At 52.7% G+C, this 24675-nt stretch overlaps 1 protein-coding gene across 1 annotated transcript in view; it reads left to right on the forward strand.

Moving 5' to 3' along the window:
- Nucleotides 1-22396, forward strand: part of KCNK9 (potassium two pore domain channel subfamily K member 9) — an 83552-nt gene extending 61156 nt beyond the window's left edge. Inside the window, exon 2 of the mRNA XM_036116422.2 lies at nucleotides 10979-22396. Within this exon, the coding sequence (XP_035972315.1) occupies nucleotides 10979-11820 (842 nt within the window). The 3' untranslated portion in view covers nucleotides 11821-22396. The remainder of the gene's footprint in view (nucleotides 1-10978) is intronic.
- The last annotated feature ends 2279 nt before the right edge of the window (nucleotides 22397-24675 follow it).

A 24675-nucleotide genomic window follows, 5' to 3' on the forward strand; every position in this document is an offset into this window, starting at 1 on the left:
CGTGGCTGGAGGGAGCTGGCTGGGCCACCCCTGGCTGCCCCCCAGCCTGGCCCTCACCACTGGGTCAGAGGGGGCCACTGTGCCCTGACTCTGTCCCCCAGGCTGTGCTCTCAGAGCTGCATGCTGGGGGCTTCCTGCTGGCGGAGGTTTCCGTGGCTGCTTCAGGGCTGACGTCTGTCACCTGTGTCCAGAGCCTGAGTGGGGGTTGGTTAAGGGAGCCCAGAGACTGTGGGTGCCAACTAGGGGAGTGGTGCTCAGGTGGAGGGCCAGTGTTAAGGCTGCGTTTCCCCCCGCCCTGCCCCTCCGGAGCACACCCACAGGGAGGGTGGTGCTGCCGGGAGCCTGGGCTTCTCCAGAGTAGCCTCAGTGCCCCCCCAGGCCCCTGCGCCCAGACCAGCTCAGCGCCTCCTCCCAGAACCCCACAGACCCCAGGCCTCTGCCACTCCCCACTTCCCTCATCCGCAGGTAGAAAGAAGGAAGAGTTTTGCTTTAAAAACAGTAGCTGCTTTACTCTTTTCATTGAAGTAAAATTCATAGAACATAAAATTCACATTTTAACATCTTCAGTCCAGTGACATTTAGTACATTCACAGAAGTGTGCAACCACCTCGGCTCTGTCTAGTTCCAAGACAATTTCATCATCCCCAAAGAAAACCCCGGATCCATCAGGCGTCCACTCCATACTTCATACTCTTCCCACCCCCAGCCTCGGACGACCACTCGTCTGCTTCCTGCCTCTGTGGATCCGCCTGTTCTGGGCCCTTCCTACAGTGGAGTCCTGCTGTATGTGTCTTTTGTGTCTAGTGTCTTTGACTTAGCATAGTATTTCCAGGCTCGTGCACATCCTACCACGTATCGGAATATCCTTCCTCTTCAAGGCCGAGTACTATTCCATCGTAGGGATAGACCGCATTTTGCTTATCCATTCATCCATGGGTGAACATTTGGGTTGTCTCTCCCTTTGGGCTGTTGTGAATCGTGCTACCATGAACATGGGTGTACAAGTATTTGAATATTTATTTTCAACTCTTTGGGCTGTATACCTAAGAGTAGAACTGCTAAAAATAATTTTTAAGGAATGTATTTCTTTGTTACTTCGGTCTGTGCTAAGAGCAGACAAAGCCGCTGAGCCGAGTGTGAAGCCCAGCCTCTTACTGTCACGCTGATGTCCGGGTGGGCACGTGCAGTCTGGATGCACCTGCGCCCCAAGGGTTCCCTGATGCCCGCCTTGCAGGGACATTTTGGGGACTAAATGGGATGCACCCAAGGCTGCCCGGGCTGCTTCCTCCTTCATAAACTGGGATAATAACACTTCATTTGACTGGATCCTCGTAACATGAAAGAAACGGGGGCAGAAGTGCAGCCGCACGGAAGAGTCTGGGCCAGGGTTTCTGGGTGTCTGCGGTCTGAGAGGTACTCCTGAGGGACAACCACAGACCGCCGAGGAGATGAAAAGTCCACTTGCAGAGCCACGGGAGCAGGCACCAGGTCGACGTGTTGAGCGCGCAGGCCCCCTGTGGTCAGCACGGCCTGCCGCGTCCGGCCTGCCCAGTCCTCGAGCGGCACAGAGGAGCAGGAAGGCCTGTCGTGAGCTCGTCAGAAATCCATGCCTTATACGCTTGTATATTTATCAAAAATAAGTTTTTAGGTTCCCTTTCCCCCTTAAGACATAAAATGAAGGGAAACCAAAAGGGAACTATTTGGGAAATTAATAATAATTTTAAAAGCATATGAGGGAATTGTTCTTTCATTAAAGAAAACCCCAAATCTGCCAGATTTTCCTTTAGAGAACACAGGGTGCCAAACCTGGGAATAAGCAAGTCACTGGGGTCTCCTCATGGCTCCAAGAAGGACTAAGGGCTTGGGACTGGGAATCTGAGGGCCCTGGGCCAAGAGCCTCAGTGTTCTCATCTGTGAAATGGGATCACACGTTCTGGAGTGGAGTTCCCCACGGGGATTATAGGAGGGGCTTTGGTCTAGCCAGGAGGACTGTGCCCACCTCGGTGTGGCTCTCCCATCTGTGTGGGGGCAGGGCTGGCCTCGGCCCACTTGGGGAGGCACCTCCACGGGCCATGGCATCTCTTGCTGCCTTGGTTTGTGCATCTGTGAAATGGACGGACTAGTGTTTGCTGCCCCAGGGGCTCACGGCCCTGGAGGGAGGGTGGTGGGCAGTGGCGTGTGGCGGGGCTCACTGACCTTCACTTGCTCCCCTGCCTCCCCTTTCCCGCCTGCTCTCCTCTGGTTCTTGTCTCCTTTCCCCCCATTTCTGGAGCATCACGACCTCTGTTTTAGACAAACCGATGGTCTGTTTTGTTTTGTTTGGCCTGTGCCATGTTTTAAAATGTCTAATTAGACACCAATTAGATTCCACATCTTAAAAAATCGGTGTTTCCAGCTTCTCCTTAAAATCGGGAAGCTGGGTCGCCCTGGCCTGCCCCCCATTGCCCGGTGGGGGCACAGCTGCTCTCTCAGAGGCCCGGGCTGTCCCCCTGGCCGCCGTCCTCCCTCCCACTGGTTCCCTCACCCACCCATCTCCCCGCAGATGGATCTGAGGCACTTGTAAGAGAAGCCGTGTCAGGTGCAGGGCGTGTGAATTGCAGAGGGCTATGTTACCCGTACAAAACCCCTCTTCATTATTTGTAGTTGTGCTAAGGTGTAGAGCCCATGAGTGTTAATCAGTTATGATCAAAACACTGGCTGAAGCCAAAAGACTTATTGGGGAACAGGCTGACTCTGAGTAGGGTGGACTCTAGGCTGGGCTCAGACACAGGGGTGGAATGATACACCCCGTCTCTCAGGTTAGGGAATTCCCCTCTGTGGTTGCACTCAACCTCATGGTGCTGAAATGACTTCTGTGGCTCCGGACATCACACTCTAGCACCCTCCTAGTCTGGCGGGAAAGAGCAAAAGGCTCATTGGTTCAGGGCTCGGCTGGCAACCCGGTTGGAGCCCACAAGAAGCACCGTCCCCTCTCGGGTTGAACAGGAGACCTGCACATAAGCCCAAGGCCACATGGTGGTACCGAGTTCTGTTACATTGTAAGAAGGGTTACCCCACCTGGGGCAGCTGCAACAAGGGGCATCCCTCTCAGATGAACGTGGTCAAGCTTTGTAGTATCTGGAAGGGACTGTCTTACTCCGTAGTCCCCTTTACAGAGAGAAAGCCCTCGCTTAGAGGGTCTAGGTGGCTTTCCCAAGGTCATGGTCAGTAAGTGGCAGATGGAGCCAGATGCAGACCTTGGGAGTTACTGATCCTACCCAGGAACCTCCCGATGACCCTTCCTGCCCACTCTCCACCTCCCTGTCCCCCATAGGCCCCGTGAGTCATTTTCCTTTTTGGTGTTTGCAGACATCTGGGTCTTAATAATCATGCGGAGCTCATTCGGGGGCTTGAGCAAGGCCAGCACCATGGGAGGGTGGATGAGTGGGATGCTTGTTGCACACTGAAGTGGGGAGCCAGCCAGGAAACACAAGGGGCTGAGGGCATCTCCCCTCCCTGGCACTTCCCTGCTCAAAGCCACCCTGAGTCATTCTTTAATGGAAAGTGTGCCTATTTTCATTCCTATCAGCACAAAAACCTTGTGTGTCCTTCATAAATATTTCATTCTCTTCCAGCAGCAGGTTCCCACGGCCCAGTGCCTGTGTCTGGCCACCTCCTTCCCTGTGCGGGGTGGTCTGTCCCCGGCCCAGGTGGCTGTGGGCCGGAGCGGAGGCCACGTCCACCCTCACCCAGCCCCTGGCTGTGATGGCCGCTATGGCTCAGGGAGCAGCCCGGCTGCCCTGAACTGGACAGAAAAAAATGAGGGTGCCTGGGGAGGGAGGTGACCACCCGAGGTCCCTAAGGGGCAGAATTAGGGCAGCAACCTGAGTTAGCCCCACCGTGGGGGCCAGGCTTGTCCACTCCTCTGAGGTGTCCTGGAGTGGGAATTCAAAGCTCGGTCGATCTCTCCTGGCCAGGGGATCAGGCGGGCTTCAGGGAGGCGCGCTCCCGAGCAGAGAGGCTTTGCCCACTGTGCAGGGTGGGGTAAGCTGGGGCAGTCGTTCAGGCCCGCTGTCGATGGGCCCGGGCCCCCAGGGAGCTCGAGGGAGCCACACACAGTGCTTGAGCACTAGAGTGCCAGGAGCGAGGCTGGCCCGGGACCCACAGTGCCCAGCTGCCTTGTTTACTTTTCCCAGTGGAGAGAGCCTGCTGGACACTAGTGGTGTCGTTAGTGAAACACTGCCCAGAGCAGGAGCCAGGTCTGGCTAACTTCTCATACCTGGTGGCCGTCAACTTCTGGAAAATCTAGTAGGAGCCAGCAAGGAGCACAAGGTGTCTTGCGAGGGAGGCCTGCCTTCTGGCCACAGCTGGTTCTTCGGGGAGCCCCAGACCCAATAGAAATGATTAGTTTTATGACTCTCCTTGCCTGTGTGTCTCTCCCCTCCGGAACGCCGCAGCCTGTTCATCTTATTTGTTGCCCAGCTGCAGCCGGGAGACTCGGGCCTCTTCTCGGCAAGCCTCTCCCGGGACAGATCAGGGAGGCCGGCTAAGCGTACCAGCGGGGCCATGAAATCAGGCTGGATGAGGCGGTGTCTTGGGCAGAGCTGCCCGCCCCCCCTCTAGCCACGCTGGGCCCAGCGGTGGGCTCGGGACTGGCCAGACTTCCCGGGCCGTGCCCGGAGGACAGAACCTGTTTGCACAGTGATGCATCCGTCTGAATTCTGCGTGCCTCCCCCGTGCCGTCCTCTGAGATCACAGAGGTGCATCAGGAGTGGGCAGTGCTGTCCTCAGAGCTCACAGTCTGGCCAGGAAGCAGTGGGAGGAGGGGAGGAGAGGACCCCTGCCAACGGCCCAGTCTGAGGTGGCCTCAGCTGAGACTCTTCAGCAGGGTCAGTCAGTGTCTGTGGGTGAGAGAGGAGTGTGGTCTGGGGGGAGGGGCTGCCCTGGAGGCCCCCAGCCCCCACCCTGGGTTTGGGGATGGGAGCCGGTGCAGAGCGAGCAGGTGGCTGGTCCTTTCCATCATGCCCAGGCCTGGATGGCCCAGAACCAGCATGGCACCTGGGGCTGGAAAGCCACACCCAGCATCTGAATGCCATCCTGGGGTGGGGGCTCAGCTCCAGAGGGGCCTCAGCTCAAAGGCTGCAGTAACAAAATGCCACAGACTTGAGGGGCTTAAACCACAGATACTCTCACAGTGCTGGAGGCTGGGAGTCCGAGATCAAGGTGCCGGCCCATGGAGGGCTTGGGGAGGGCTCTCTTCCTGGCAGCAGATGCCCCCTTCTTGCAGTGTCCCCATGCGGCAGAGAGGGAGTGAGCTCTGGTCTCTTCCTCTTCTAGAAGGACACTAACCCCAACCTGAGGCCTGTCTTCATGACCTCATGTAGCCCTGACCCCCCCCCCCCAGTGCCCCACCTCCAGGTATCATCACATGGGGGCTAGGGCTTCCACCCAAGAATTTGGGGGCACAGATGGGTGCAGGGAGGGGACCTGGGGATCTGATGAGTGCCTGTTTCTCATTCCAGCTTCGTCTCTCTGCTCCATTTCACAGATGGGGAGACTGAGGCGTCCTTCTGGGATGCCCAGGAGTGGCAGAGCAGAGTCTGCAGATAGCTTTTCAAAGCAGGGTTTATTGTTTTTATAGTCCATTTGCCCTTTTCAGATTTGAAGCTTCGAAAGCTCGTTGCTGGCCTGCTGTGTGGAGTTGGGGCGGCATGGCTGCCTCTGGGCCTCACGTTGCCCCTCTGATGATGGGGAGGGTCGGCCTTTTCCAGGGCCAACTTCACGCCTTCCTCATAACGAATAACTTGCAGCTCTTAGAATGCTCCAGCCCCCTCCAGGCTTAGCACGTGGGCAACCTCCTGGAGTGGGGGTTCTTGTGCTGGAATATGGGGGGCAGGGCGCAGGGCCTTCCTTTCCATTCTCCTAAAGCTTCTTCACCACATGCACCCACACCAGCTCTGCCCTTCCGCTTCACCTGCCCTGCCCTTAGCACTCCTGGTGGGGAGGCCAGGATCTGGGCTCAGGCCTGGTTCTGCTTACGGTCAGTGCAGTCACCATCCTGGTCAGCAGTCCCCAACCCCAGGGACCTGGCCCCCTGCGGCCACCCGAGCAGCCTATCAGGGCCAGCACTGGGGTCATGAGCAAGTTTGTCCCTGACCCTGCACACGCAGAAAGGTCAGCAGGAAGGGGTGGGGGGCACAGCTTGGTGTGGAGGGATGCTGTGAGCTGCTGCGTCCCCTGTGTGCAGGGAGCTTTGCACCCCGTGGCCCAGCTGGTGGGGCTCGGGGCGATGCTCGTGCTGGTCAGTGCCGGTCGCCTGCAGGGGTGTCAGGCCCAGGGCTGGGGAAGGACGGCCCCATCCCTTGCAGGGCGGCTGCATGCCACTCTCCTCTCCCTTTCTCAGCCTCAGCCTCCACATCCGGCCAGTGAATTGAGGGACGCTGCGGAGGTCACATGGCAGCAGTCCAGAGGCATCCGTCTGGGACAACCTGGTTTCAGTCGCTCTTCTGTGCCCTGTGCATGCCTCCTGAACCCTGTGCAAATCATTGTTAGACATTGCTTTGCCAAAAGGATGAATTACTCATTAGTGATGGTAGAAGGATGAACGGTATAGTCCTAGGTGGGATTCCTGAGGTTATGTTGCCCCTGCAGGGCTCGGAGGTGGAGGAGGGACTCGCTCTGGAGCCTGGGGACTTAGTGGGAAAACCAGGATGGAGCTGTAGCTGTAGCTACCCAGCTCCCGGGACTAGTCCTAAGCGGGGGTTGGGGGACAGGGATGATCAAGAAGAACAGGCAGCTCTGACTGGGGGTCCTCCGTGGCCTTGACACCCATGCCCTCAACCTCCATCTAAGGCTCCCTCGTGCTAGGCACTGGGAGGGCCCCGGTCATGGGCTGGCTGGCTGGAGCCCCTTGGGAAGATTTGGGGGAAAGAAGTCCGTGTGGGTCCCTTGTGACAAGCACAGGTCCTGGGATACAGTCAACAGTCTGGGCACGTTTGAATGGAAAACATCGGGGCACATGAATATAGCTCCCAACCCAGGGAGGCCAGAGAGCATCCATCCATCCATCCACAGATGAAAAAAACCAGTCTTCTAGGACCTGGGTTGTCACACAGGTTCTGTGGGAACATTGGAGATTTGTACCTTGTTCTCCTCTTGGGAAGGAGAAGCAGTCTTCCCAATGTCTGGCACATGTACATTTTGTATCTCTCATCTCATCCTTGTAACTTGTAGATAGGATGTACGTTAGTGAATTATAAATATGTACAAACATTCCCTGCAGCACATACATCAATGTGTATACATCCTGTGCCTTGAGTGTAGTCCACGTGCACACACACACATATACTGCCTAGACAAAGTCCGTTCATGAATGGGGGTGTGCTATGGGTATATTGTATATGCTTTTTATGTATTGGTATAATATATATATATGGTATGTGTATGTGCCTATGTTTCAGGTCCATGTATTATCTATCCACTCATACACTCATACATACTGTTCGTAAAGTTCCAAGGGTGTGCCATATATATTCTATAGAAAGTACCCATAGACGCTACATCTGTGTGTTACACAGATAGCTTATGCATACTCTGTGCGTAGACGTGATAGGTATAGACCTGTCCATACGCAGTGGCTGCAGTGTTGTATCAGAGCAGAGATGGTGAGCAGATCCAGTGGAGAATACACGCAGTGTATCCAGTAGGACCTTTGCAGGAAGTAGCAGTCTCAATTTGAGAAATTAGGGGGCTATTTATAGACTCTTCTGCAAAGTGTGGGTCTGGTGGAGGGAAAGCAACCAGGGAAGGTGTGGCATTCCGGACGAAGAGTGATGGAGAGCTGTCTGTATGTCTGGGAACAGTTCCTGGAACTGTAGAGAGTAGCTCTGTGCTGTGAGCCTTCTGGCAGAGGTGGCTTATTACCAAGGTCCTCACCTTCCACCCTTCCTCTGACCTCCTGACCAACTAACTGGAAACCGGAGAGCAGGGCGGAGATGGGTGCATCTGGAGGTGGAAATTGAAGATGTCCTGCTGGGCTCTTTCCTGGAAGCATTGCACATTCAGCAACTTGTCCATCACTGTAGCGGGAATAGTCCTGTGCCCAAACCACAGGGCCCTAGGAGATTAATGTGGAAGGCCCTGAACTTTGATGGCATTCACCTCCCACGCTCTCTCACGCACACACCTTCCTAAGGCTTGTCCCCACTGTAAATGCAGCAGTAAGATACACCTCGGAGCATCAGAATGATGAAGTCCTTTCATTCTATGGTAGGACAGATGGCAGGAGACCGGACACAGGGTCTGCAGACATACTGCTGTCCAGCCACTTGAAGGAATCTACTTCTGAACATCGATACTGACAGGAATGGGTGGGGTCTGGGCACCCCATGTGCAATTGTTGACCCAGCAAATGCTGTGTTGGTTTCCTCTAATAAATACATTACATCCGGAGCCATTAGCTAGTATTACCACTTTACTCAGTTTCCAACAATCTACTGTTTTCCACCATCCATCTGGCTTTTATATCTGCTACGCAGGTGAGCTATCTAGAGATATACTGGGATTCCCACCCCTGCATTTTGTATAAATATAAACCCACTTGTTTACCAAGATGTGCTTCATTCTTTCCTGCAGACCTAAGCCTCCATCTGGTATCATTTCCCTTTAGGAAGAAGAACTTCCTTTGGTAATTATTCTGTGCAGATCTATTGGTAACAAGTTTTCTTTAATGTAAAAATGTATTTTGACTTCATTCTTAAAGGATATTTCCTGTGGATGGACAATTCTGGGTTAACACTTTTTTTTTTTTTTTTTTAAAGCTCCTTAAAGATGTTATTCCACTGCTTCCTGGCCCCTATTGTTTATGATTAGAAGTAAGAGGTATTCAAATTATTCTCTAGGTGATGCTTTCTCTCTGGCTGCCTTTAAGATTTCTCCCTTTGGTTTTCAGCAGTTTGAGTCTGATGTGTGGTTTACTTTGTATTTATCCTACTTGGAGTTCACTAGGCTTCTTGAATCTGTAAATCTGTGTCTTTCACTAAATTTGGTTAATTTTGGCTATTTCTTCAAAATTTTTTTGGTCTTATTTTTCTTTTTCTTCTGGGATGACTTTTGATATTTTCCTGAAGGTCTCTGAGGCTTTCAAAATTTATGTTTAATCTGTATTTCTCTCTGTTCTTCAGGTTGGATTTCTATTGCTATATTGGTTGCTCTCCCCATTAGCTTTCTGTTTCCCCATTCTATCCTTTCTGGCCTGACTCCACCTTCATCATATCATCTTCCCTCTTCTGCAAGGACTATGGGGTTTTTGAGGGGCTGGAGCTCAGTGCTGGCTCAGTGGGGTTGAGGGCCAGGGAGGATGAAGAGAGGGCATCCTGGAGGTAAACAAATGTCATCTGTCTAGTGAGAGTATGGCCCCCGGGGCAGGTAGGACATGGCACAAATTCCTGCCAGGGGAGAGACAGACCGTAAGTGATAAGGCCTTGGTAGAGAGGTATGGGCTTGAGCATTCAGATGAAGTTTCCTGTGGGAGACAGTGGGCAGGGTGGAGGTCTTGGGGTCTGGTTGGTCCCTACAGAGTACCAGGTCCTGGACTAGGTGCTATCTGACTCAGCAGATCTGCACAACCCCACCTGGGAATTATTATTATCCCATGTAACAGATGAAGAAACCAGGGTTGGGAGAGGTTGTCTGGTGCCCAAGATAATACAGCTGGTTAAATGACTAGGAGCCCATGAGCCTATGGCTCAGGGTAACATCAGGGAAGCCTTTCTTGATAGGGCAGGATTTGAGATGTTGGAAGGCCATGTTCATCCTCCAAGCTTTCAGTCCTAATACTGTCCATGATTCAGGGTTGGTTTGTTTTTTTTTTTTTCCTGGGCTGTATTAGTCCCAGAACTTGAACTAGAGCCTACTGAGACCCTATCCCTGGCTCTGATATTATTACTAAGTAGCTGAAGGACACCTGGCAGGTAACTCCACCCTTCCAGCACCCCATCCTCACTCAGGATGTGAGGAAATACAGACTCAACTTTGCACAATTGATGTAGGGGATTAATGAAGTGATGTGCTGCAAAGTTGCATGAAGAGTTTCAAAAGCACTTACACGTGTGGTTCTTAGAGGATTATTTGCTCCCTCTTTCCTGAGAAGCCCAGATTCACACAGTGGCACACTTGTATTCCTTCATTTATTAAAGAAATCTTCTATATGCTAGGTGTTACTCCAGGTGTGGGGGATTCAGCAGTGAACAAAACAGATACAAGTCTTTGCCCTCATGGTGTTTATAGTACACTCTGCCGTTACTCCTCTTGATTCAAAATCTCTGCTTTCAAGCCTCATTCTTGGTGCCTGAAAACCCTGGGTTCAAATCCCAGCTCTGAAGAACTCAAGTTATCCTACTATTAAGTAACTTAGTTTTGTTGTTGGTGTCAGACTCATTACGCCTAATTTGTAGGGTTGTTAGGAGGTCAGAATGAGGCCCTGTAGGACAAGGACTCCACACAGAGCCTGGTATGCAACAGTAATGTTGATCCACGGTGGGCATATTTAATTTTTTCCCTTGGACTCACTACTTTTGCAGTCTTATTAGTGAGTATGCTGCTTTTCCTTTTAAAACCTTTGTTTTGCTCTAAGAACAATGAAATGCCCTCTGTATTCCTCCTCCGAACTGCTCCAAATGAAATGCCCCCAAAGCACCCCTCCCATCCCTAAACTTCAAAAGACACCTCATTGATTCTTCCTTGTTCTTTTCCCCTCCCTCCAGGATATGGGCATGCCCCAAACTCCATCCCAAAGTGCCCCCACCCCCTTCCTCAACCCCAACCCCAACCTCAAGACATTTTTTTCCCTGGCTCTCCCTTGTCCTCCTCTTCCTCTCACTCCCAGGCTATGGCCATGCCCAAGCCCCATCCCAACTGAAATGCCAAGTCCAACCCCACCCCAGACCTAACGGGACCTCTCCTTACTCCTTCTCCCTGTTTTCTCACCCCCTCCCCTCAGGTTATGGGCACGCTGCCCCTGGCACCGACGCGGGCAAGGCCTTCTGCATGTTCTACGCCGTGCTGGGCATCCCGCTGACGCTGGTCATGTTCCAGAGCCTGGGCGAGCGGATGAACACCTTTGTGCGCTACCTGCTGAAGCGCATCAAGAAGTGTTGTGGGATGCGCAACACGGAGGTGTCCATGGAGAACATGGTGACCGTGGGCTTCTTCTCCTGCATGGGGACGCTGTGCATCGGGGCGGCTGCTTTCTCCCAGTGCGAAGAGTGGAGCTTCTTCCACGCCTATTACTACTGCTTCATCACGTTGACTACCATTGGGTTCGGGGACTATGTGGCCCTGCAGACCAAGGGCGCCCTGCAGAAGAAGCCGCTCTATGTGGCCTTTAGCTTTATGTATATCCTGGTGGGGCTGACAGTCATCGGGGCCTTCCTCAACCTGGTGGTCCTCAGGTTCTTGACCATGAACAGCGAGGACGAGCGGCGGGACGCCGAGGAGAGGGCGTCGCTGGCCGGAAACCGCAACAGCATGGTCATCCACATCCCCGATGAGGCGCGGCAGGGCCGGCCCCGGTACAAGGCGGACGTGCCGGACCTGCAGTCTGTGTGCTCCTGCACCTGCTACCGCCCGCAGGAGTACGGAGGCCGCCCGGCCGCGCAGCAGAACTCCTTCAGCGCCAAGCTCGCCCCCCACTACTTCCACTCCATCTCGTACAAGATCGAGGAGATCTCACCAAGCACATTGAAAAACAGCCTCTTCCCCTCCCCCATCAGCTCCATTTCTCCTGGGTTACATAGCTTTACCGACAACCACAGGCTGATGAGGCGGCGGAAGTCCATTTAGGGTGTGGGGCTGCCGGCGCAGGCAGAAACAGTCCTTTGTCCGATTTGACCTCGAGTTCCACTGGCCCACCTCGTCTGTTCTTTCTTATTATTAGTATCCTTTACCGTTGTCCTCATTTTCTTTATTACTTTTTCTCCTTCCTTTTTCCATGGTTACCTCTTCCTCCCCGCCCTCAACCTCCCCGGCGAGACAGAGCAGGCCAAAGGGAAAAGAAAGGCCCGTCCTCCTCTGAAACTCGCGTCTGAGCATGAAGCATGGATTTCTTCCTTCCTTCCCTCCTTCCCAGCGAAGTATGCCTTACATTTCTCCGCAGCCTGCCCCATGTCTGGGGTGGCTTTCCCAGGACAGGTGTGAGACCAAGACCACCAGGCAGAGCTGAGAGGATACCCAACCCAAAGTTGCACAGCAGGCTACCAGCCGGCGAGTGCCCACCCACGTGTTGTCTGACCTAACTCCTCTGTGTCCTCCTCCCCTATCGGTGGGTGGCTGTGTGTGTGTGTGTGTGCGCACGCACGTGTGCACAGACCGCGTGTGAATGAGGGAGTGCACACGTCTGTGTGCTTCTGTGTGTGCGCACCGCGTGACAAAAACAGAAAGTATCAGGTATTCACAGTTTTCTTTTCCGTGACACAGTTCTGTTAATAACCTGCTTTCAGCGGCTTCCAAACAAAACGGGAAAACAAAACCCACGAGGTTTTTGATTTATCATTCTGCCAAATCAAGCATGTTCCATAAGCGGTCTTTCTCCCAGACGTGTCATGACCATATTTTTTAAATGCTAGGTTCTAAATTATATTAACTTCTTTTTAGGGGGCGGGTGGGAACGAAGACACGGATCATCTTAGCTTGCCAGTTCAAAAATTTTTTAGAAGCATGCACTTTGTGAAACTGGTATGCATTATCAACGCAAGACAACAAAACTAGCAACGGAGCAGTCCAAAGCCAGTAATAATTTATTCAAGGCATTGCTATCATCTGCAGTTCCAACAATTTACCATGCAACTGGAAGTGTCGGGGAAACTGGAAAATTGTTGGAGCCACAGAATACTTTGTTACTTCCCTCTTGTTTATAGGATGGTGGTGGCAGCGGCCATGGTGGTGGCTTGTGCGGCATCTACCTGCATAAGTAAGAATTATAGTTTGGGATGCTTGGATGAGAATGGGTATTAGGTGGATGTGGTTTATTTTCCTAATAAAAAAAAATGACAGGGCATTCCTTGTTTAAAAAATATATATACATGTATTTCAAGAAAGTCTCTAATTGCATTTGATTTGTAAATAAGGGCGAGTCTGTGTTGGTCTCAGGAAGCGTTTAGAGGCAAGGAGCCGTGTCTTGGCCTGCTGGGAACTTGTCAATCTCAGGGGACAGTTTTCCTGAGTAGTGGAGAAATTCCTCCCCATCATCCCTTTGGACGACCCAAAGGGAAGGCCTGTTAATCTCCTGGGGGAGGGCTATAGAATAGGGTACACTGGGGGCCTTTTCAATGACAGGAATAAAGAAAAATCTGGAATTTAAGTTCACAGAGGTGACTTTCATTTCACTTGTCCCCTGCTGTTTCTGGAAGTCATCCGTCTTCCCATGCCTTTTTCATAAACCAAACATTCAGTGCTCTTGGATAGAAACAGGCTTTGGCTTTGGCCCAGAAGGAGCAGTGGGAGCCCCCGTGGGACCTCCCAGAATGGAGGATCTGCTCCCTAGAAAGAGACCTTCAAGATTCCTGAAAGGAAAAGGCACCGAATGTCACCAGTCCCAAGCATTTGGACCATTGGACTGAAACGCAGGCGTCCAGACTCCTCTAAAGAGGCGGGCACTGTAGTGTCTGTGGGCCACAGGGCCTGTGGAAGGGGTCTGCGAACCGTGGTACTCAACCTTCAAGGTGGTCTTGATTCACTCATTTTTAATATATATATATATATTTGCAATTTTAGGGCTCTAAAATCTGTCTAGAGAATAGAATTTTCTTTTTCTTAGAAGAAATTTTTCATTTTTGGGAGGAGGGTCATAGGTGTGAAAATATTAATGCATCTTTGCAGAGTGCCTCATGCTTTGGAGGAGAATGCTTGGAATCAGTGTGGGGTTTCTCATGAAAACCTTTGTAAGATCTTTCCTCAAATGGGGTGTAGGATCATCTTTGATCTATAAGGGAAACTGAGGGACGAGGGGGTGAGTGGTTTGCTCAGAGCTGGTCTTGGTCTAAGCCGACTCCTGCCACACGGTGGCATCTTCATTCAGCCCTCCGATGAGGGCACCTGCTTCTCTCTGTCCACAGGTAGATGCCTCAGACCCCTGGAGTCAGAGGACCATGGGCTCAGCCCTCCATTCAGGGCTGATTTCCTGAATAAAGTATCTGTTTAAAGTGGCCTTCATCTGTTTAAATGCTTCCAGTGACAGGGAGCTCCTCCTTTCCTGAGGAAATTGAGAAAACATTCCATATTCTATATTTCCACAGAGCTGACTGTTCTTTATACAATTAAGGATTGTAGGATGAAGTTTTTTCTGTTCAGTGATGACCACGAGCTCAAGTATCGGAAGCAATGCGGAATCTGTCTTGCTTCCATATCCTTCTTAGTTCTTGGTCTTTGGCTATTGCTCAGCCCTCTGAAGGGCAGTAAGAGAATCTTCTCTTCCAAAGTTAAATATCCTTGTTCACGCTTGGAGTATTCAGGGCACAGTGGGGAACCTTGGTTTGCTTCCTTTGGGAGGTGCATCTTTTTCTCAGATGGCCTGAACTGGTCTCTGGCCAAGGAGTCCTCCATGCACACCAATGAGGTGCTTTCATGGGGACAGTGAGCCAATGGCCTCCAGGGTCCTTCCCTCCTGATAAAATGGGGCTGGGGCATCTCCACCCAGAGAGCTTGGCTGCCTGAGATGGCTAAGTCAGCAGGAGAATCTTCAAAAGCCAAGCGGGAGCTTAGCCTGAGTTGCCTCACTGAGGTCCCTCATTTTCAGAGGAGGAAGTTGAGGGCCAGGAAGGGGAACCTGGCAGCTCAGATCAGCTGGGCAGGCCCTTGGTCTTTCCAGGTGTTTCTCCTCCTGCTGTCTTCCTGGCTGTTTGTTCACTGCTGTTGCTTACACCCTCGAAGTTCCCTCCGCCTCTCAGGCCCAGTCTGTTTCTCCCTCCCACAATGGGTGACTTCTTTCCTAAGTCTGGTTTCCCGGCCCTTTCTTCCAGGGAGCAGTGTCCACGAAGTGAGGGGGAGAATTCACACGAGGTTGTTTGGAGACAGGTTTCAGCTTCAGTCGGGATGAGCCAAGGAAGAGCCACGTTCCACCAGAATCACAGGGTGCTGGCCGGCCACCCAGTTCTAGAGGTCAGGTCTAGAAATCAACATGCCTCATAGGTCCTTAAAGAGCTTTCAGACACTTGCTTGAATGGTTTTCCAGCTGAGAGATCTCAATCCATCCACTCCACCAAAGACAGGAGGAAGGTGGGCCGTGCCACAGGTCTGGGTGCTTTCTAGAGACCTTCCCGTTTTACTCTTCACCACGCCCATGCCAGACGGAAGGTGCTATCACGCCACGGGACTGTTAGACTCTTATTGCCTCAGAGTGAACCCACTGTCTGGGTTTGGAGATGCCAGGTTAGTGCCAGAGCTGGGATCAGGTCTCTTCTTTCCGTCCACAGCACTCTGTCTTGAAACCCAAGCAGCAGGCCCTTAAGCACGGTGGGCTGCCTGGTGCTCCCTGAGCATCTGTTGTGCTCCTGCAGTGCATCACTGATGTGGAGGAGGTGCCCGCACTCGGGCATGATCACAGCAGGTCGTTTGCAGCCCAGAAATCCCCACTGGGAGCGGAAGCAGATGGACCCATCCTGCTGCCTAGGAGGCCCACCTTTGCAGGTGCTCAAACCCCATCTATAAAAGGGGGAGAGTGACCGCAGAATTTGGCTCACTGTTTCTTCTCTGTGTGTAGGGCCTTAAGTGGGGGAATATCTGGACAGTAACTCAGAAGCCCACAGAGAAATCTAGGAGGTCACTTTTCTCTGCCCCACCTCGATCTGAAAGCCCTGTGGATCCTGATTCCTAGCCACAATCACCAGAAGCTGGAGGGAACGGGTTAGAGGCATTCATGGTCTGTGCGCATGGAGTTGGAGAGGGAGGTAGGAGCAAACAATGATCAGAGGAGAAAAACCATCCACCACTGAGGTCTGTGGCCCTATTTCTTTCTGCATTTTTTTAGAATAATTGGCCCTAATTGAGATACCAGTTACGGGCATCCACAGAGGTGCAAATCCTGAGGCCTGTGCAGGAATGTGTCCGTTCTAGTAGTAGGATAGATACCATCCCCTCAAGTGCCCTCGTGCGTGTGGCTTTGCTCCCGAAGGGGGGTCAGCCTGAGGGCCTGTCCTGTGCGGGCCTGCTTCACGCTGGCTGGGGCTCCGGCGTGGGTTTCTTCTAGAGTTATAGCTTGTCTGGGACTCTGGATACATCCCAGGTGAGGAAGGGTTGGTAGGGCAGGGAGGGGCCCACACCTCCTGCTTCACTGGGCCCCCAGAAGTCATTTCTCCTCCCTGGGCCTCTGTTGCTGTCCAACAATACAATGGGATGGGATAGAGTGGGTGGGATTTAGGAGTACCTAGCACAAAATGAATTTGACCCAGGAAGACATTTGGCCTGGGATGTTCCAATCAGTGGGCACATTTGAAGGTTGGGACACCAAAAAGAATTCGCTCGGCAGGGTGCTGCAGGGATGGTGCCACTGCTTGTCCCCTCTTCAAGAAGAGGATGTCATCGCACGAACCAGGCCCCATGCATTCCAGGGTCCCCAAAACCCTGGGCATAAATCCACTTTACGTGGCTCGCTCTTGACTACACCTTGGTAGACATTGCTGTTTCGGGGCAGGGGGGCATTCTATTTCCGCGTGATTCTCCGCCACCAACTTTGGAAAATTCCAGATTAAAGAAGAGTTGAAAGACGAGTATGATGAACTTCGTATACCTATCACCCAAAGCCACCAGCCTGCAGTACTTTGTCACATTTGCTTGACCCTCTCCCACCCCCACCCCGACGTATTTAGAGGATGAAGTGGGGTCTGCAACTTTTAGGTGGTTCCTCCAAAGACAAAATGGTCTCCCGGGAACAAGAGCATTCTCCTAGAGAACAGTGCCGCTAACACCCTAGGAAATTTAGCATTCATGCAATATTTTTACCTAAAATACAGCCCACATTCACATTTTCCCAACTGTCCCCAAAACATCCTCCAGAGCTTTCTTGTGAATCCGAGAGACAAGGTCACATCTCACATTGCCTGTCTGGTTGCCCCAGATTGCTCCAATCTAGGACATTCTTCCTCCCCATTTTTGTCTTCCATGATGTTGCCATTTTGAGGAGTCCAGGCCTGTCTTGGGGGGATGCCCCGCGACCTACTTCTGTCTGCTGGTTTCCTTGTTTAGGGAATTGTAGGGAAGACGACAACACAGCAGTGTTGTGTAGCCACGATGAATGCATTTGATATGTTTGGCTCTCTCGAGACTTCTGTGATTACCTCTCTCATTGTAGATAAACAAGTCACACTAAATGTTGCTCTCCTCTGTTGGAGAAACTAGTGGAAGCTTCTAGAGAGGTGTCCATGAGTCCCTGGATGCTGGGTCTCATTGCCCAAGCCGAACATCACTCGGCTATTTCTGACTCCTGACATGGATCTCTCTGCCGTTTGAGCGCCAGCAATCTTTACCCTAAACACCTGTGGGGGGCGGGGGTCCAGCTATAAATAGACATAAAGCACAGAGATGGGCTTTCATCGATTACAAAGCTGGCTAGCTGGTATAACCCAGTAGGGTTGTTGTAAGGATCCCTGTGAGCTAGCTGGGGCGCTCTGGCACCCGGTAGCTACTCAAGCGAGTAGTAACGATCGCGGAGCCTGTCCTACCATTAATGATCATAAAGCTGTAACCGGCTGTTGTAGCGCTCTTGGCCATTCAGGGCTGTAATTGGGACCTCTGTCTCTGAGATATTTGCATTGGCAAGCTCTATAGCATGGATTTTTCAGGGCTGATAACATAAAGCAGTCCACCTGCTGTAGCTGAGTAACCTTTCATTTTGATCAAGAAAATACTCCCCTGCAGATTCTCTGAGCCTTTGCCCATGCTGTTCCTGCTACCCGGAAAGCCTCCCTGCTGCTCTCCAGCATGGAGGTGGAGAGGCGTGCCTCTCACTCATCCTTCAAAGGCCCCTGATGGACTCAGCGATGCCCTCCTGTGGGCTCCCTAGTTCTTTCTGTCCCGCAAGAACATCCTGGGAAGCCAACTCTGACGGGCCTGGCCTCGAGAGCTGTAAGTGCTGAGCCGTGCCCACAGAGGGGAGTAAAGACCATCAGATTTCTCGCCGCTTGCCTAAGTGGCCGTTCAGCCCCGTTATCAAGGCATATCTTCACTTCGAATGCAGGCGATGGCTCCCTCCCTGGAAATCGATGCCCAGCCACATGCTCAAAATCCATCACCCGCCATCGGCCATTCAGTGGCACCTGCCCGCCAGAGTGGAGTATGCCACGTGCCATCGGCCGCGAGCTGCCCACAGCTCGCCGTTTCCTGTGAAGTGGGTGATTGGAGCACCTTCAGTCCCCAGAAGCACACTTGTGACACTCCACCCTGCAGTGCGGAGGGGGCCCCGTGCTGGGACGGTCTCCAGGAGCTGGTCGGTGCCGCGTTCACGCTGAAGTTCCGCTGGTAGAAGCTGAGCAGCGCGGACACGCGCGGCGAGTGGCAGGAAGCCTAGGCGCCGCGCCGGGGACAGAGGCCCGTGCAGATGCTTCCTGCCTCCAGGCAGTGCGTGGGGCGGACGCCGCGCAGGCTGGAGCACCTCACACAGCCGAGACTGGCTTCTGGCACCCACACATGGGCGGCTTTGCCCCTCTGAGCCTCAGTTTCCCTCCCTTTAAGTTGGAGGTGAGAAATAAACCCTCCTGCACAGAGCGGCTGTGGGAACTGCAGGAGTGACTTTGGCCTGGCACCTGGTCCGTGCTGGGCGCCAGCTGGGGTTCTCAGGCCCGTTCTTGGGCTCCTATGGGTTACTCCCGGCGTTGGACTTGAAATGGAAATGGAAAGGCAGTGAAGGAGTCTGGTCGAGGAACTCAGGTAGGGCTTCGTGGAGGAAATAGCTTTTGGAAATCTCTGAGGGGAACCTTGAAGGAGCAAGTGGGTGCTGATTTAGGCAGAGGCAGAGGAGAGCCTGGCCAAGGCACCGAGTGTGGACATGCCAGGAGCACAGATTACACCCAGCGTGACTGTCCAGGCCCTTCACAAGCTGGTCACATCCTAAGTCGTTTGAGCCATTCTCATGCTCAAGAACCTTCCCTGGCTCCCCCGTGCCCACACGGTAAGCTTATTTCAAGGCCCTTCCTTCTCACACCTCGCTTCCGTGGAGGATCTGTCCATCCTAATGTCCCTACGGGGGCCTCCTCTTATGACAGAGCTCCAAAGATAGAGCCTGGAGTCTCTCCAGACTTGAATCCTATGGAGTCCTATTGTTTGGGTGGAGTTGAGTGTTGTGTTTTGTTTTTCTGAGTCTTCTGGACGTTTGCTATAGTTTACATGGGAGAATCTTTCTGGATAAGGTCTGCTTGGTCTTTCACTTGAGCCTCCGGAGGACTCGTCCTGACAAAGCCGAACAGCGACCGAAGATTAGCATGGAACTAACAAAAGAAAAATGTTGTCTGATTGTTGGGCTCACTTGGCGAGAGGATTTGCCACTTCCTGATCAACTCTACGAACAATGGATTTTGAGACTGCCTGTGACCAGGGCCTCAGGGACTGAACTAAGGCCTCATGGGAGTTTTGAGATGCTGGTCTGGGCCCCTGCTCTTAGTCAACGTTTTTCCCCCCGGAGTTGGAGCGTCATGTGGCTGTGGTGCTGAGGGCAGGGTCCTTCAGTAAGGGTGTGAGCCAAAGAGCCAGGGGTGTCTGTCTTGGGGAGCACTGGAGACTCAGATCTGTTCTTCTTTCTTCCCACTGGTGTGTCCAGGGTATGGCCGAGGTCAAGGAGTGGCATCCTGTATGAAGCTCCCCCCTCACTCCCCCCAGCAATGCAGTGTGGACTTTGATTTTGAGATGAGGCCTCTGGGTAATGGAGGCTGAAGAAGCACTGGCTGGGTGGAAAGGAAGTCTAGCTTAGAAAAGATGAGCTGAACCAGGATTCAAAACTTGCCTTTGTGATTTGCTGTGTGACCCAGGGCAAGTCACTTCACTTCTCTGAGCCTGAGTTTCTTCTTTTCTAGACTAAGGGGTTTGGCCAAGGTTCTAAGTTCCCACCCTCCGCACCCCCACCCCATGTCTGCCTCATTGTCTCTGCCACCAGCTCCAGCCTTGGGGAGGACTGGCTGGGCTGACATCAGCCAGCATCTGGAAGTATTTACCCAAACACCTTCTGTTACAGGTGACGCTCTCCCAGTTAGATTGTTTTACTGGCATACGGATCCTTAATTAACCAATAGCTTCTTACAATGTCTTTGCTTAGTTTCCTTGACTGTGCAAGGCTCCCTGGTAGCACAAGGTGCGTGTTCTAACGAGAGCGAGTCTGAGCCCAGGGGAATCTGGGACTCTATCTGCAGCACTCATCCACACTTATAAGAGGGGGATGGGCCCCCAGGATTTGCCTTCCCACTAATCCTGAAACCCCAGTCCTGCCCCTCTGTCTACCTCTGCTCTTCACCTGCTGCATGCTCGGCTTGTCCTTACGTCAGGGTTCTCTTTGCTTCCTGGGAGGATGCGTCGTCCACCTGCAGAAGTCACTGGCTCAGCACGGGGCCTCGTGCCAGGCCCCATCTGACTCGGGTCAACGGTCTTTGCTCGGCTGGGACTGAGCCCCAATGGATCTGGGGCCTGAGTGCAGAGCGGCACTGACTTCTGCTGCTCGTGCACGCTCCTGCTGGGTGGGGGCGGGGCTCCCAGGCTCAGAGAGGGCACATTGATGGAAGGGCATCCAGGGCCCTGACTGCACACTTCTGGCCCTTCTTCCCCAAGCTCTGTGCTCAGGCTCACAGGGAGGGGTGGGTCCCCCTGCTTGCCATAAGAAAGGGACACGGGACTGCCCTCAGGAGGAGGCAGAAGGGGGTCACTTCCAGAACAGGGAGGCTCCATGATGGGGGAGGCAGCATTTCACCTGGGCAGGCATGGGACAGGAGAAAGTTCCAGGCCCCCAGGAAGAGTATTTGCTGAAACTCCCTGTTCCTTCACGTTGTTCAAAAGCCCAGCTCGTTGCCAGTCACCAGGGAGGAAAGCCTGAGAGGAGAGCCGAGCTCAGACCAAGCCTTTGATTGTTCTTACGAGTCGTGCAGAACTGTGGCCTCAGGTGTCTATTCTTAGTAGCAATGGCCCCAGAGGGCAGACCCCAGGCTAGCAGTGTGAGTTCTCTGCTACAGAGGGCGGGCTGGTGGACCCAGGCAGGAGGCAGTATGAATCACAATGTGACTTCAAGGTGCAGGCCTCCCAGAATGGCCACGGGGTCCCCAGCACAAGGCAGAGGGTCCAGCCGTGGGGGACGGAAGAACTCTGGTTGAGCCCCCTCCATAGTCTGCTCTGTGTCACCTGGGGAGGTCACCCTGTCAGGGAGGTAGACCTGAAAATGGTTTGGAGGAGGTCATCCTAGTGGACATGCCCCTTCTCTCTGGGCCTTTGTTTCCCCATCTGTGAAGGAAGGACCTGGAAAGGTGGGATTATTCCAGAAGGACTGGAGCTAGAAAACCTGGTCTTGTAGATGTGGCCTAGGTTCTGTCTGAAGCTCCATGGGACACACGGGCATGGCCTTCCTGTCACTTGTGCCTTCTTGCCTGGTGACCGTGGGTTCCAGCATGGGAGGAATCAGGGCGGGAGGAAGGAGAGGAAGACATGCCCAAGGGTGAGGTAACTCTACTTGGGGAAGCTTCTATTCATGTTTCCCCATCACTTCTGGACCCCGACGGTGGCCTCTCCAGAGGTCCCAGTTCAGGTTCGTGGAAGCGTCAAGCCTCCAGAGAGCAGGTCTTGGTTTTGTGAAGTTGAGCCATCGGCCTTGGTCAATAAAAACAAAGCTTCAGCTTCACCTCTTCTAGCTCCTCAGCTCTGGGGGGCTGGCGGCCTCAGGGGCCGTTGTCAGCACCTGGCCGTGGGTCCCTGCCTTCCCCTTTGGAATTGGGCCACGTGGCCTCGGGCAAGTCACCTCTTACTCTCTTCTGTGAAGGATGAAATGGCCAGGTGAGAAGCAGGTATCCCCCAGAGAGGTGCAGGGGGAGATGAAGGTGATGTATGGGGCTCTTGGCTGACGTTTTGGTGGGGGACGGGTCTGCAGGAAGGGCAGGGCCAGGTGCTCCCAACGAAGGGTCCCTGACCTGGGTCATCTCCTCTCCCCTAGGGACAGCACATTTCCCAGGTACGGCTCTGTGGACCTCCTCACCCCGATGAATTCTGTCTCTACCCACTTCCTCCAACCCTTCTGTTGATGCATTCTCCTTGGCGGCCCCACCTCTCAGTTCCCAATGGACCAGATGCTTGGTGATGATGTGGCTGGGAGGTCTTCTGGGGACCCAAGGCCCACCATCCCTCCCGCCCCAGACAAACCTTGTGGAAAGTCTTGCCTTTCCTTAACCTGAGAGGACAGAGCAGCTCCTAGGTGTGAGCTGCAGCCGTGGGGGGCCTGGTGGCTCCTTGGGGCCCCCCTGTGTGGTGTGATCTGCTATTTACAGAGCATGTGGGGCATCTGCCAGGAGCCAACCTTAGCCAGAGGCCCTGTGGGGAGCATGACCATCAAGGTCTCCAGCCTCAGAAGGCTAACCTCCAATGTACCACGTGCCTCCAAGATGCCCGAGGTCTATAAGCTGAGTCAGGGGAGCAGGTATGGGAATCAGAACATGCCTCAGGAATCACTACAGCTTCTTGAGCTGAATTTTAGGATTTGGGTAGAAAAATAAAAATCCAATGCAAGGGAAAACATGATATTGGGAACCCAGTGAAGCAGAACCCACAATTGCCAAGATTTCTCTATAATTTGATGGCTCCTCAGAGAATAACACACTCCTGAAAAAGGCTAATTATATATTTGTTTACTCAGGCTACAAATAGCATTTTGACGGCCATTTGGGGCTGGAAGGGACCTCCAGAGATCATCTCGGTCCACCCTCCGCTTTATCAGAAATCTCCGTGGAATATAGATAATGCACTGGATTAGGGGAAAGTGTTGGTAGCCCGAGGGAACTTTGAGGGAAACCGGCTTACCCTGACCGGAAGGGTTGAGGCCATCTCCTGTGCCCATGAATGTCGATCGGGTGGGGGGGGTGGTTTGCCGCTAAACAGACACAGGCAGAGACTTCAGGGAGGAGGAGTAGGTTTTAAACCACTGATCTGGTTAACAAGGAGGAAGAATTTCTAGTCTGTTCCCAGCAGGCCAAGAAATTGCAGATGCTCCCTCTAAGTTGTATAATTTTTAATGTCAGCCAACTGTGTGTCCTTGTACCTCAAAACTTTAACAAGAAAAAAAGCATCATTTGTGACCCAACGCATAGAATAGTTATTGAATTAGTCCCACGCTCACATGCATTGAAATGATGGGCATATACATACAAGGGGTGCTCTCTGGGGGGGGTGGGGCACAAAGATGTGGATCCTCATGTATTCATTTGGGGTGCGTGTGTGTGTGTGTGCGCTGACTGGCTATCTGGATTATTTTGGGGGGGCATAGTTGGACATTTTCATGTCTGCATGATAAGAGGACATGGGTCTGGTTCTGATGGTGTGGATGTGGCCAGAGGCCACACTGAGGGTGAATGGGAAGGTCGGTCCCGAGCCCCTAAGCCAGGACCTTCCTTCCCATCCTGGTGGGTGTTTGGGATTGGACCCCAAGTCTCCCTGCAGTCCAGGCATCGGACCTGTGGTGGGAAGCCATACCAGATTCGGCAAAACCAGTGATTCCAACCGGACCACAGTGTACCAAATTCAAAGCAGCCTACTGTTTTCCTTTTCTTGTGTTTCCCTTTTGTTGATCTTCTCCGGCCCTCTCCGCCTGTGGGGAGGGCGCCTTCACAAATGGCCTTAGCATGCCGTTCTGAAGTTTAACAGAATGAGACAACCATCAGACGAAATCAGAGGTATTTATTATCACAGCTTACCTGAAGAATGACAAACAAAACTGTATCACCAATGTTTACAAGTCCAAGTAGACATCCAGCCCGTGTAAAATATGTAATTTATGCAAGGGATTGCATCTTTCTTTTGTAACGAATGCACTAAAGCAACCCTGTATATATTTTACAATGTCTTTACAGAAAAAAAAAAGAATCATTTACTGTAGTGTTGTAAAATAATGCACTTTTCTAATTTTTTCATTAAAATCTCTATGGCACGTTTGCAAATGTGTCTTGGTCTTCCTTCACTACGAAAGGTTCAAAGTCACCTTGACGCAGATTCTCCCCACCTTCTGATGGCTTTCTGGAGCCAGGGGGATGGCAGCCCCTTTGCTTGTGGTCATCCCCACTAAGAAGCCTTTTTCCTAAAAACCCCAACAAAGACCTCCATGGAACGGAGACCTGATTGGCCCGTTTTTGTTTTTCTTTTCTGATTGAGGGACCTTAGTTCAAAACATGAGACGGCCCCTTTCCCTTTTCACCTGCTGTCTGAGCGTGGAAGGAAGAAGGGGAAATAGGCAGAGAACAGGTGCTCAGGATTCGTGCTACAGTGAAGGCAAAATCTGCTCCCGGCGACCTGTGGTAGCTGCCTGGATGTGAGGGGCTTCCTGACCCCACTTGTGTTCCAGAGTCACGGGCATCGTGGAACTTATCCCTGGGATGCCAGGGTCAGAGCTTCCCGGGGTGGGGCGTGGTTCTCAGATTTGGGCATCACACTCACCGGAGGTCTCCCCAAAACAGATTGCCAGGCCCCACCCTCCGTGTG

The sequence above is a fragment of the Halichoerus grypus genome, chromosome 5 (genome assembly GCF_964656455.1).
Source record: "Halichoerus grypus chromosome 5, mHalGry1.hap1.1, whole genome shotgun sequence".
In the NCBI taxonomy this organism is placed as follows: Eukaryota; Metazoa; Chordata; class Mammalia; order Carnivora; family Phocidae; genus Halichoerus; species Halichoerus grypus.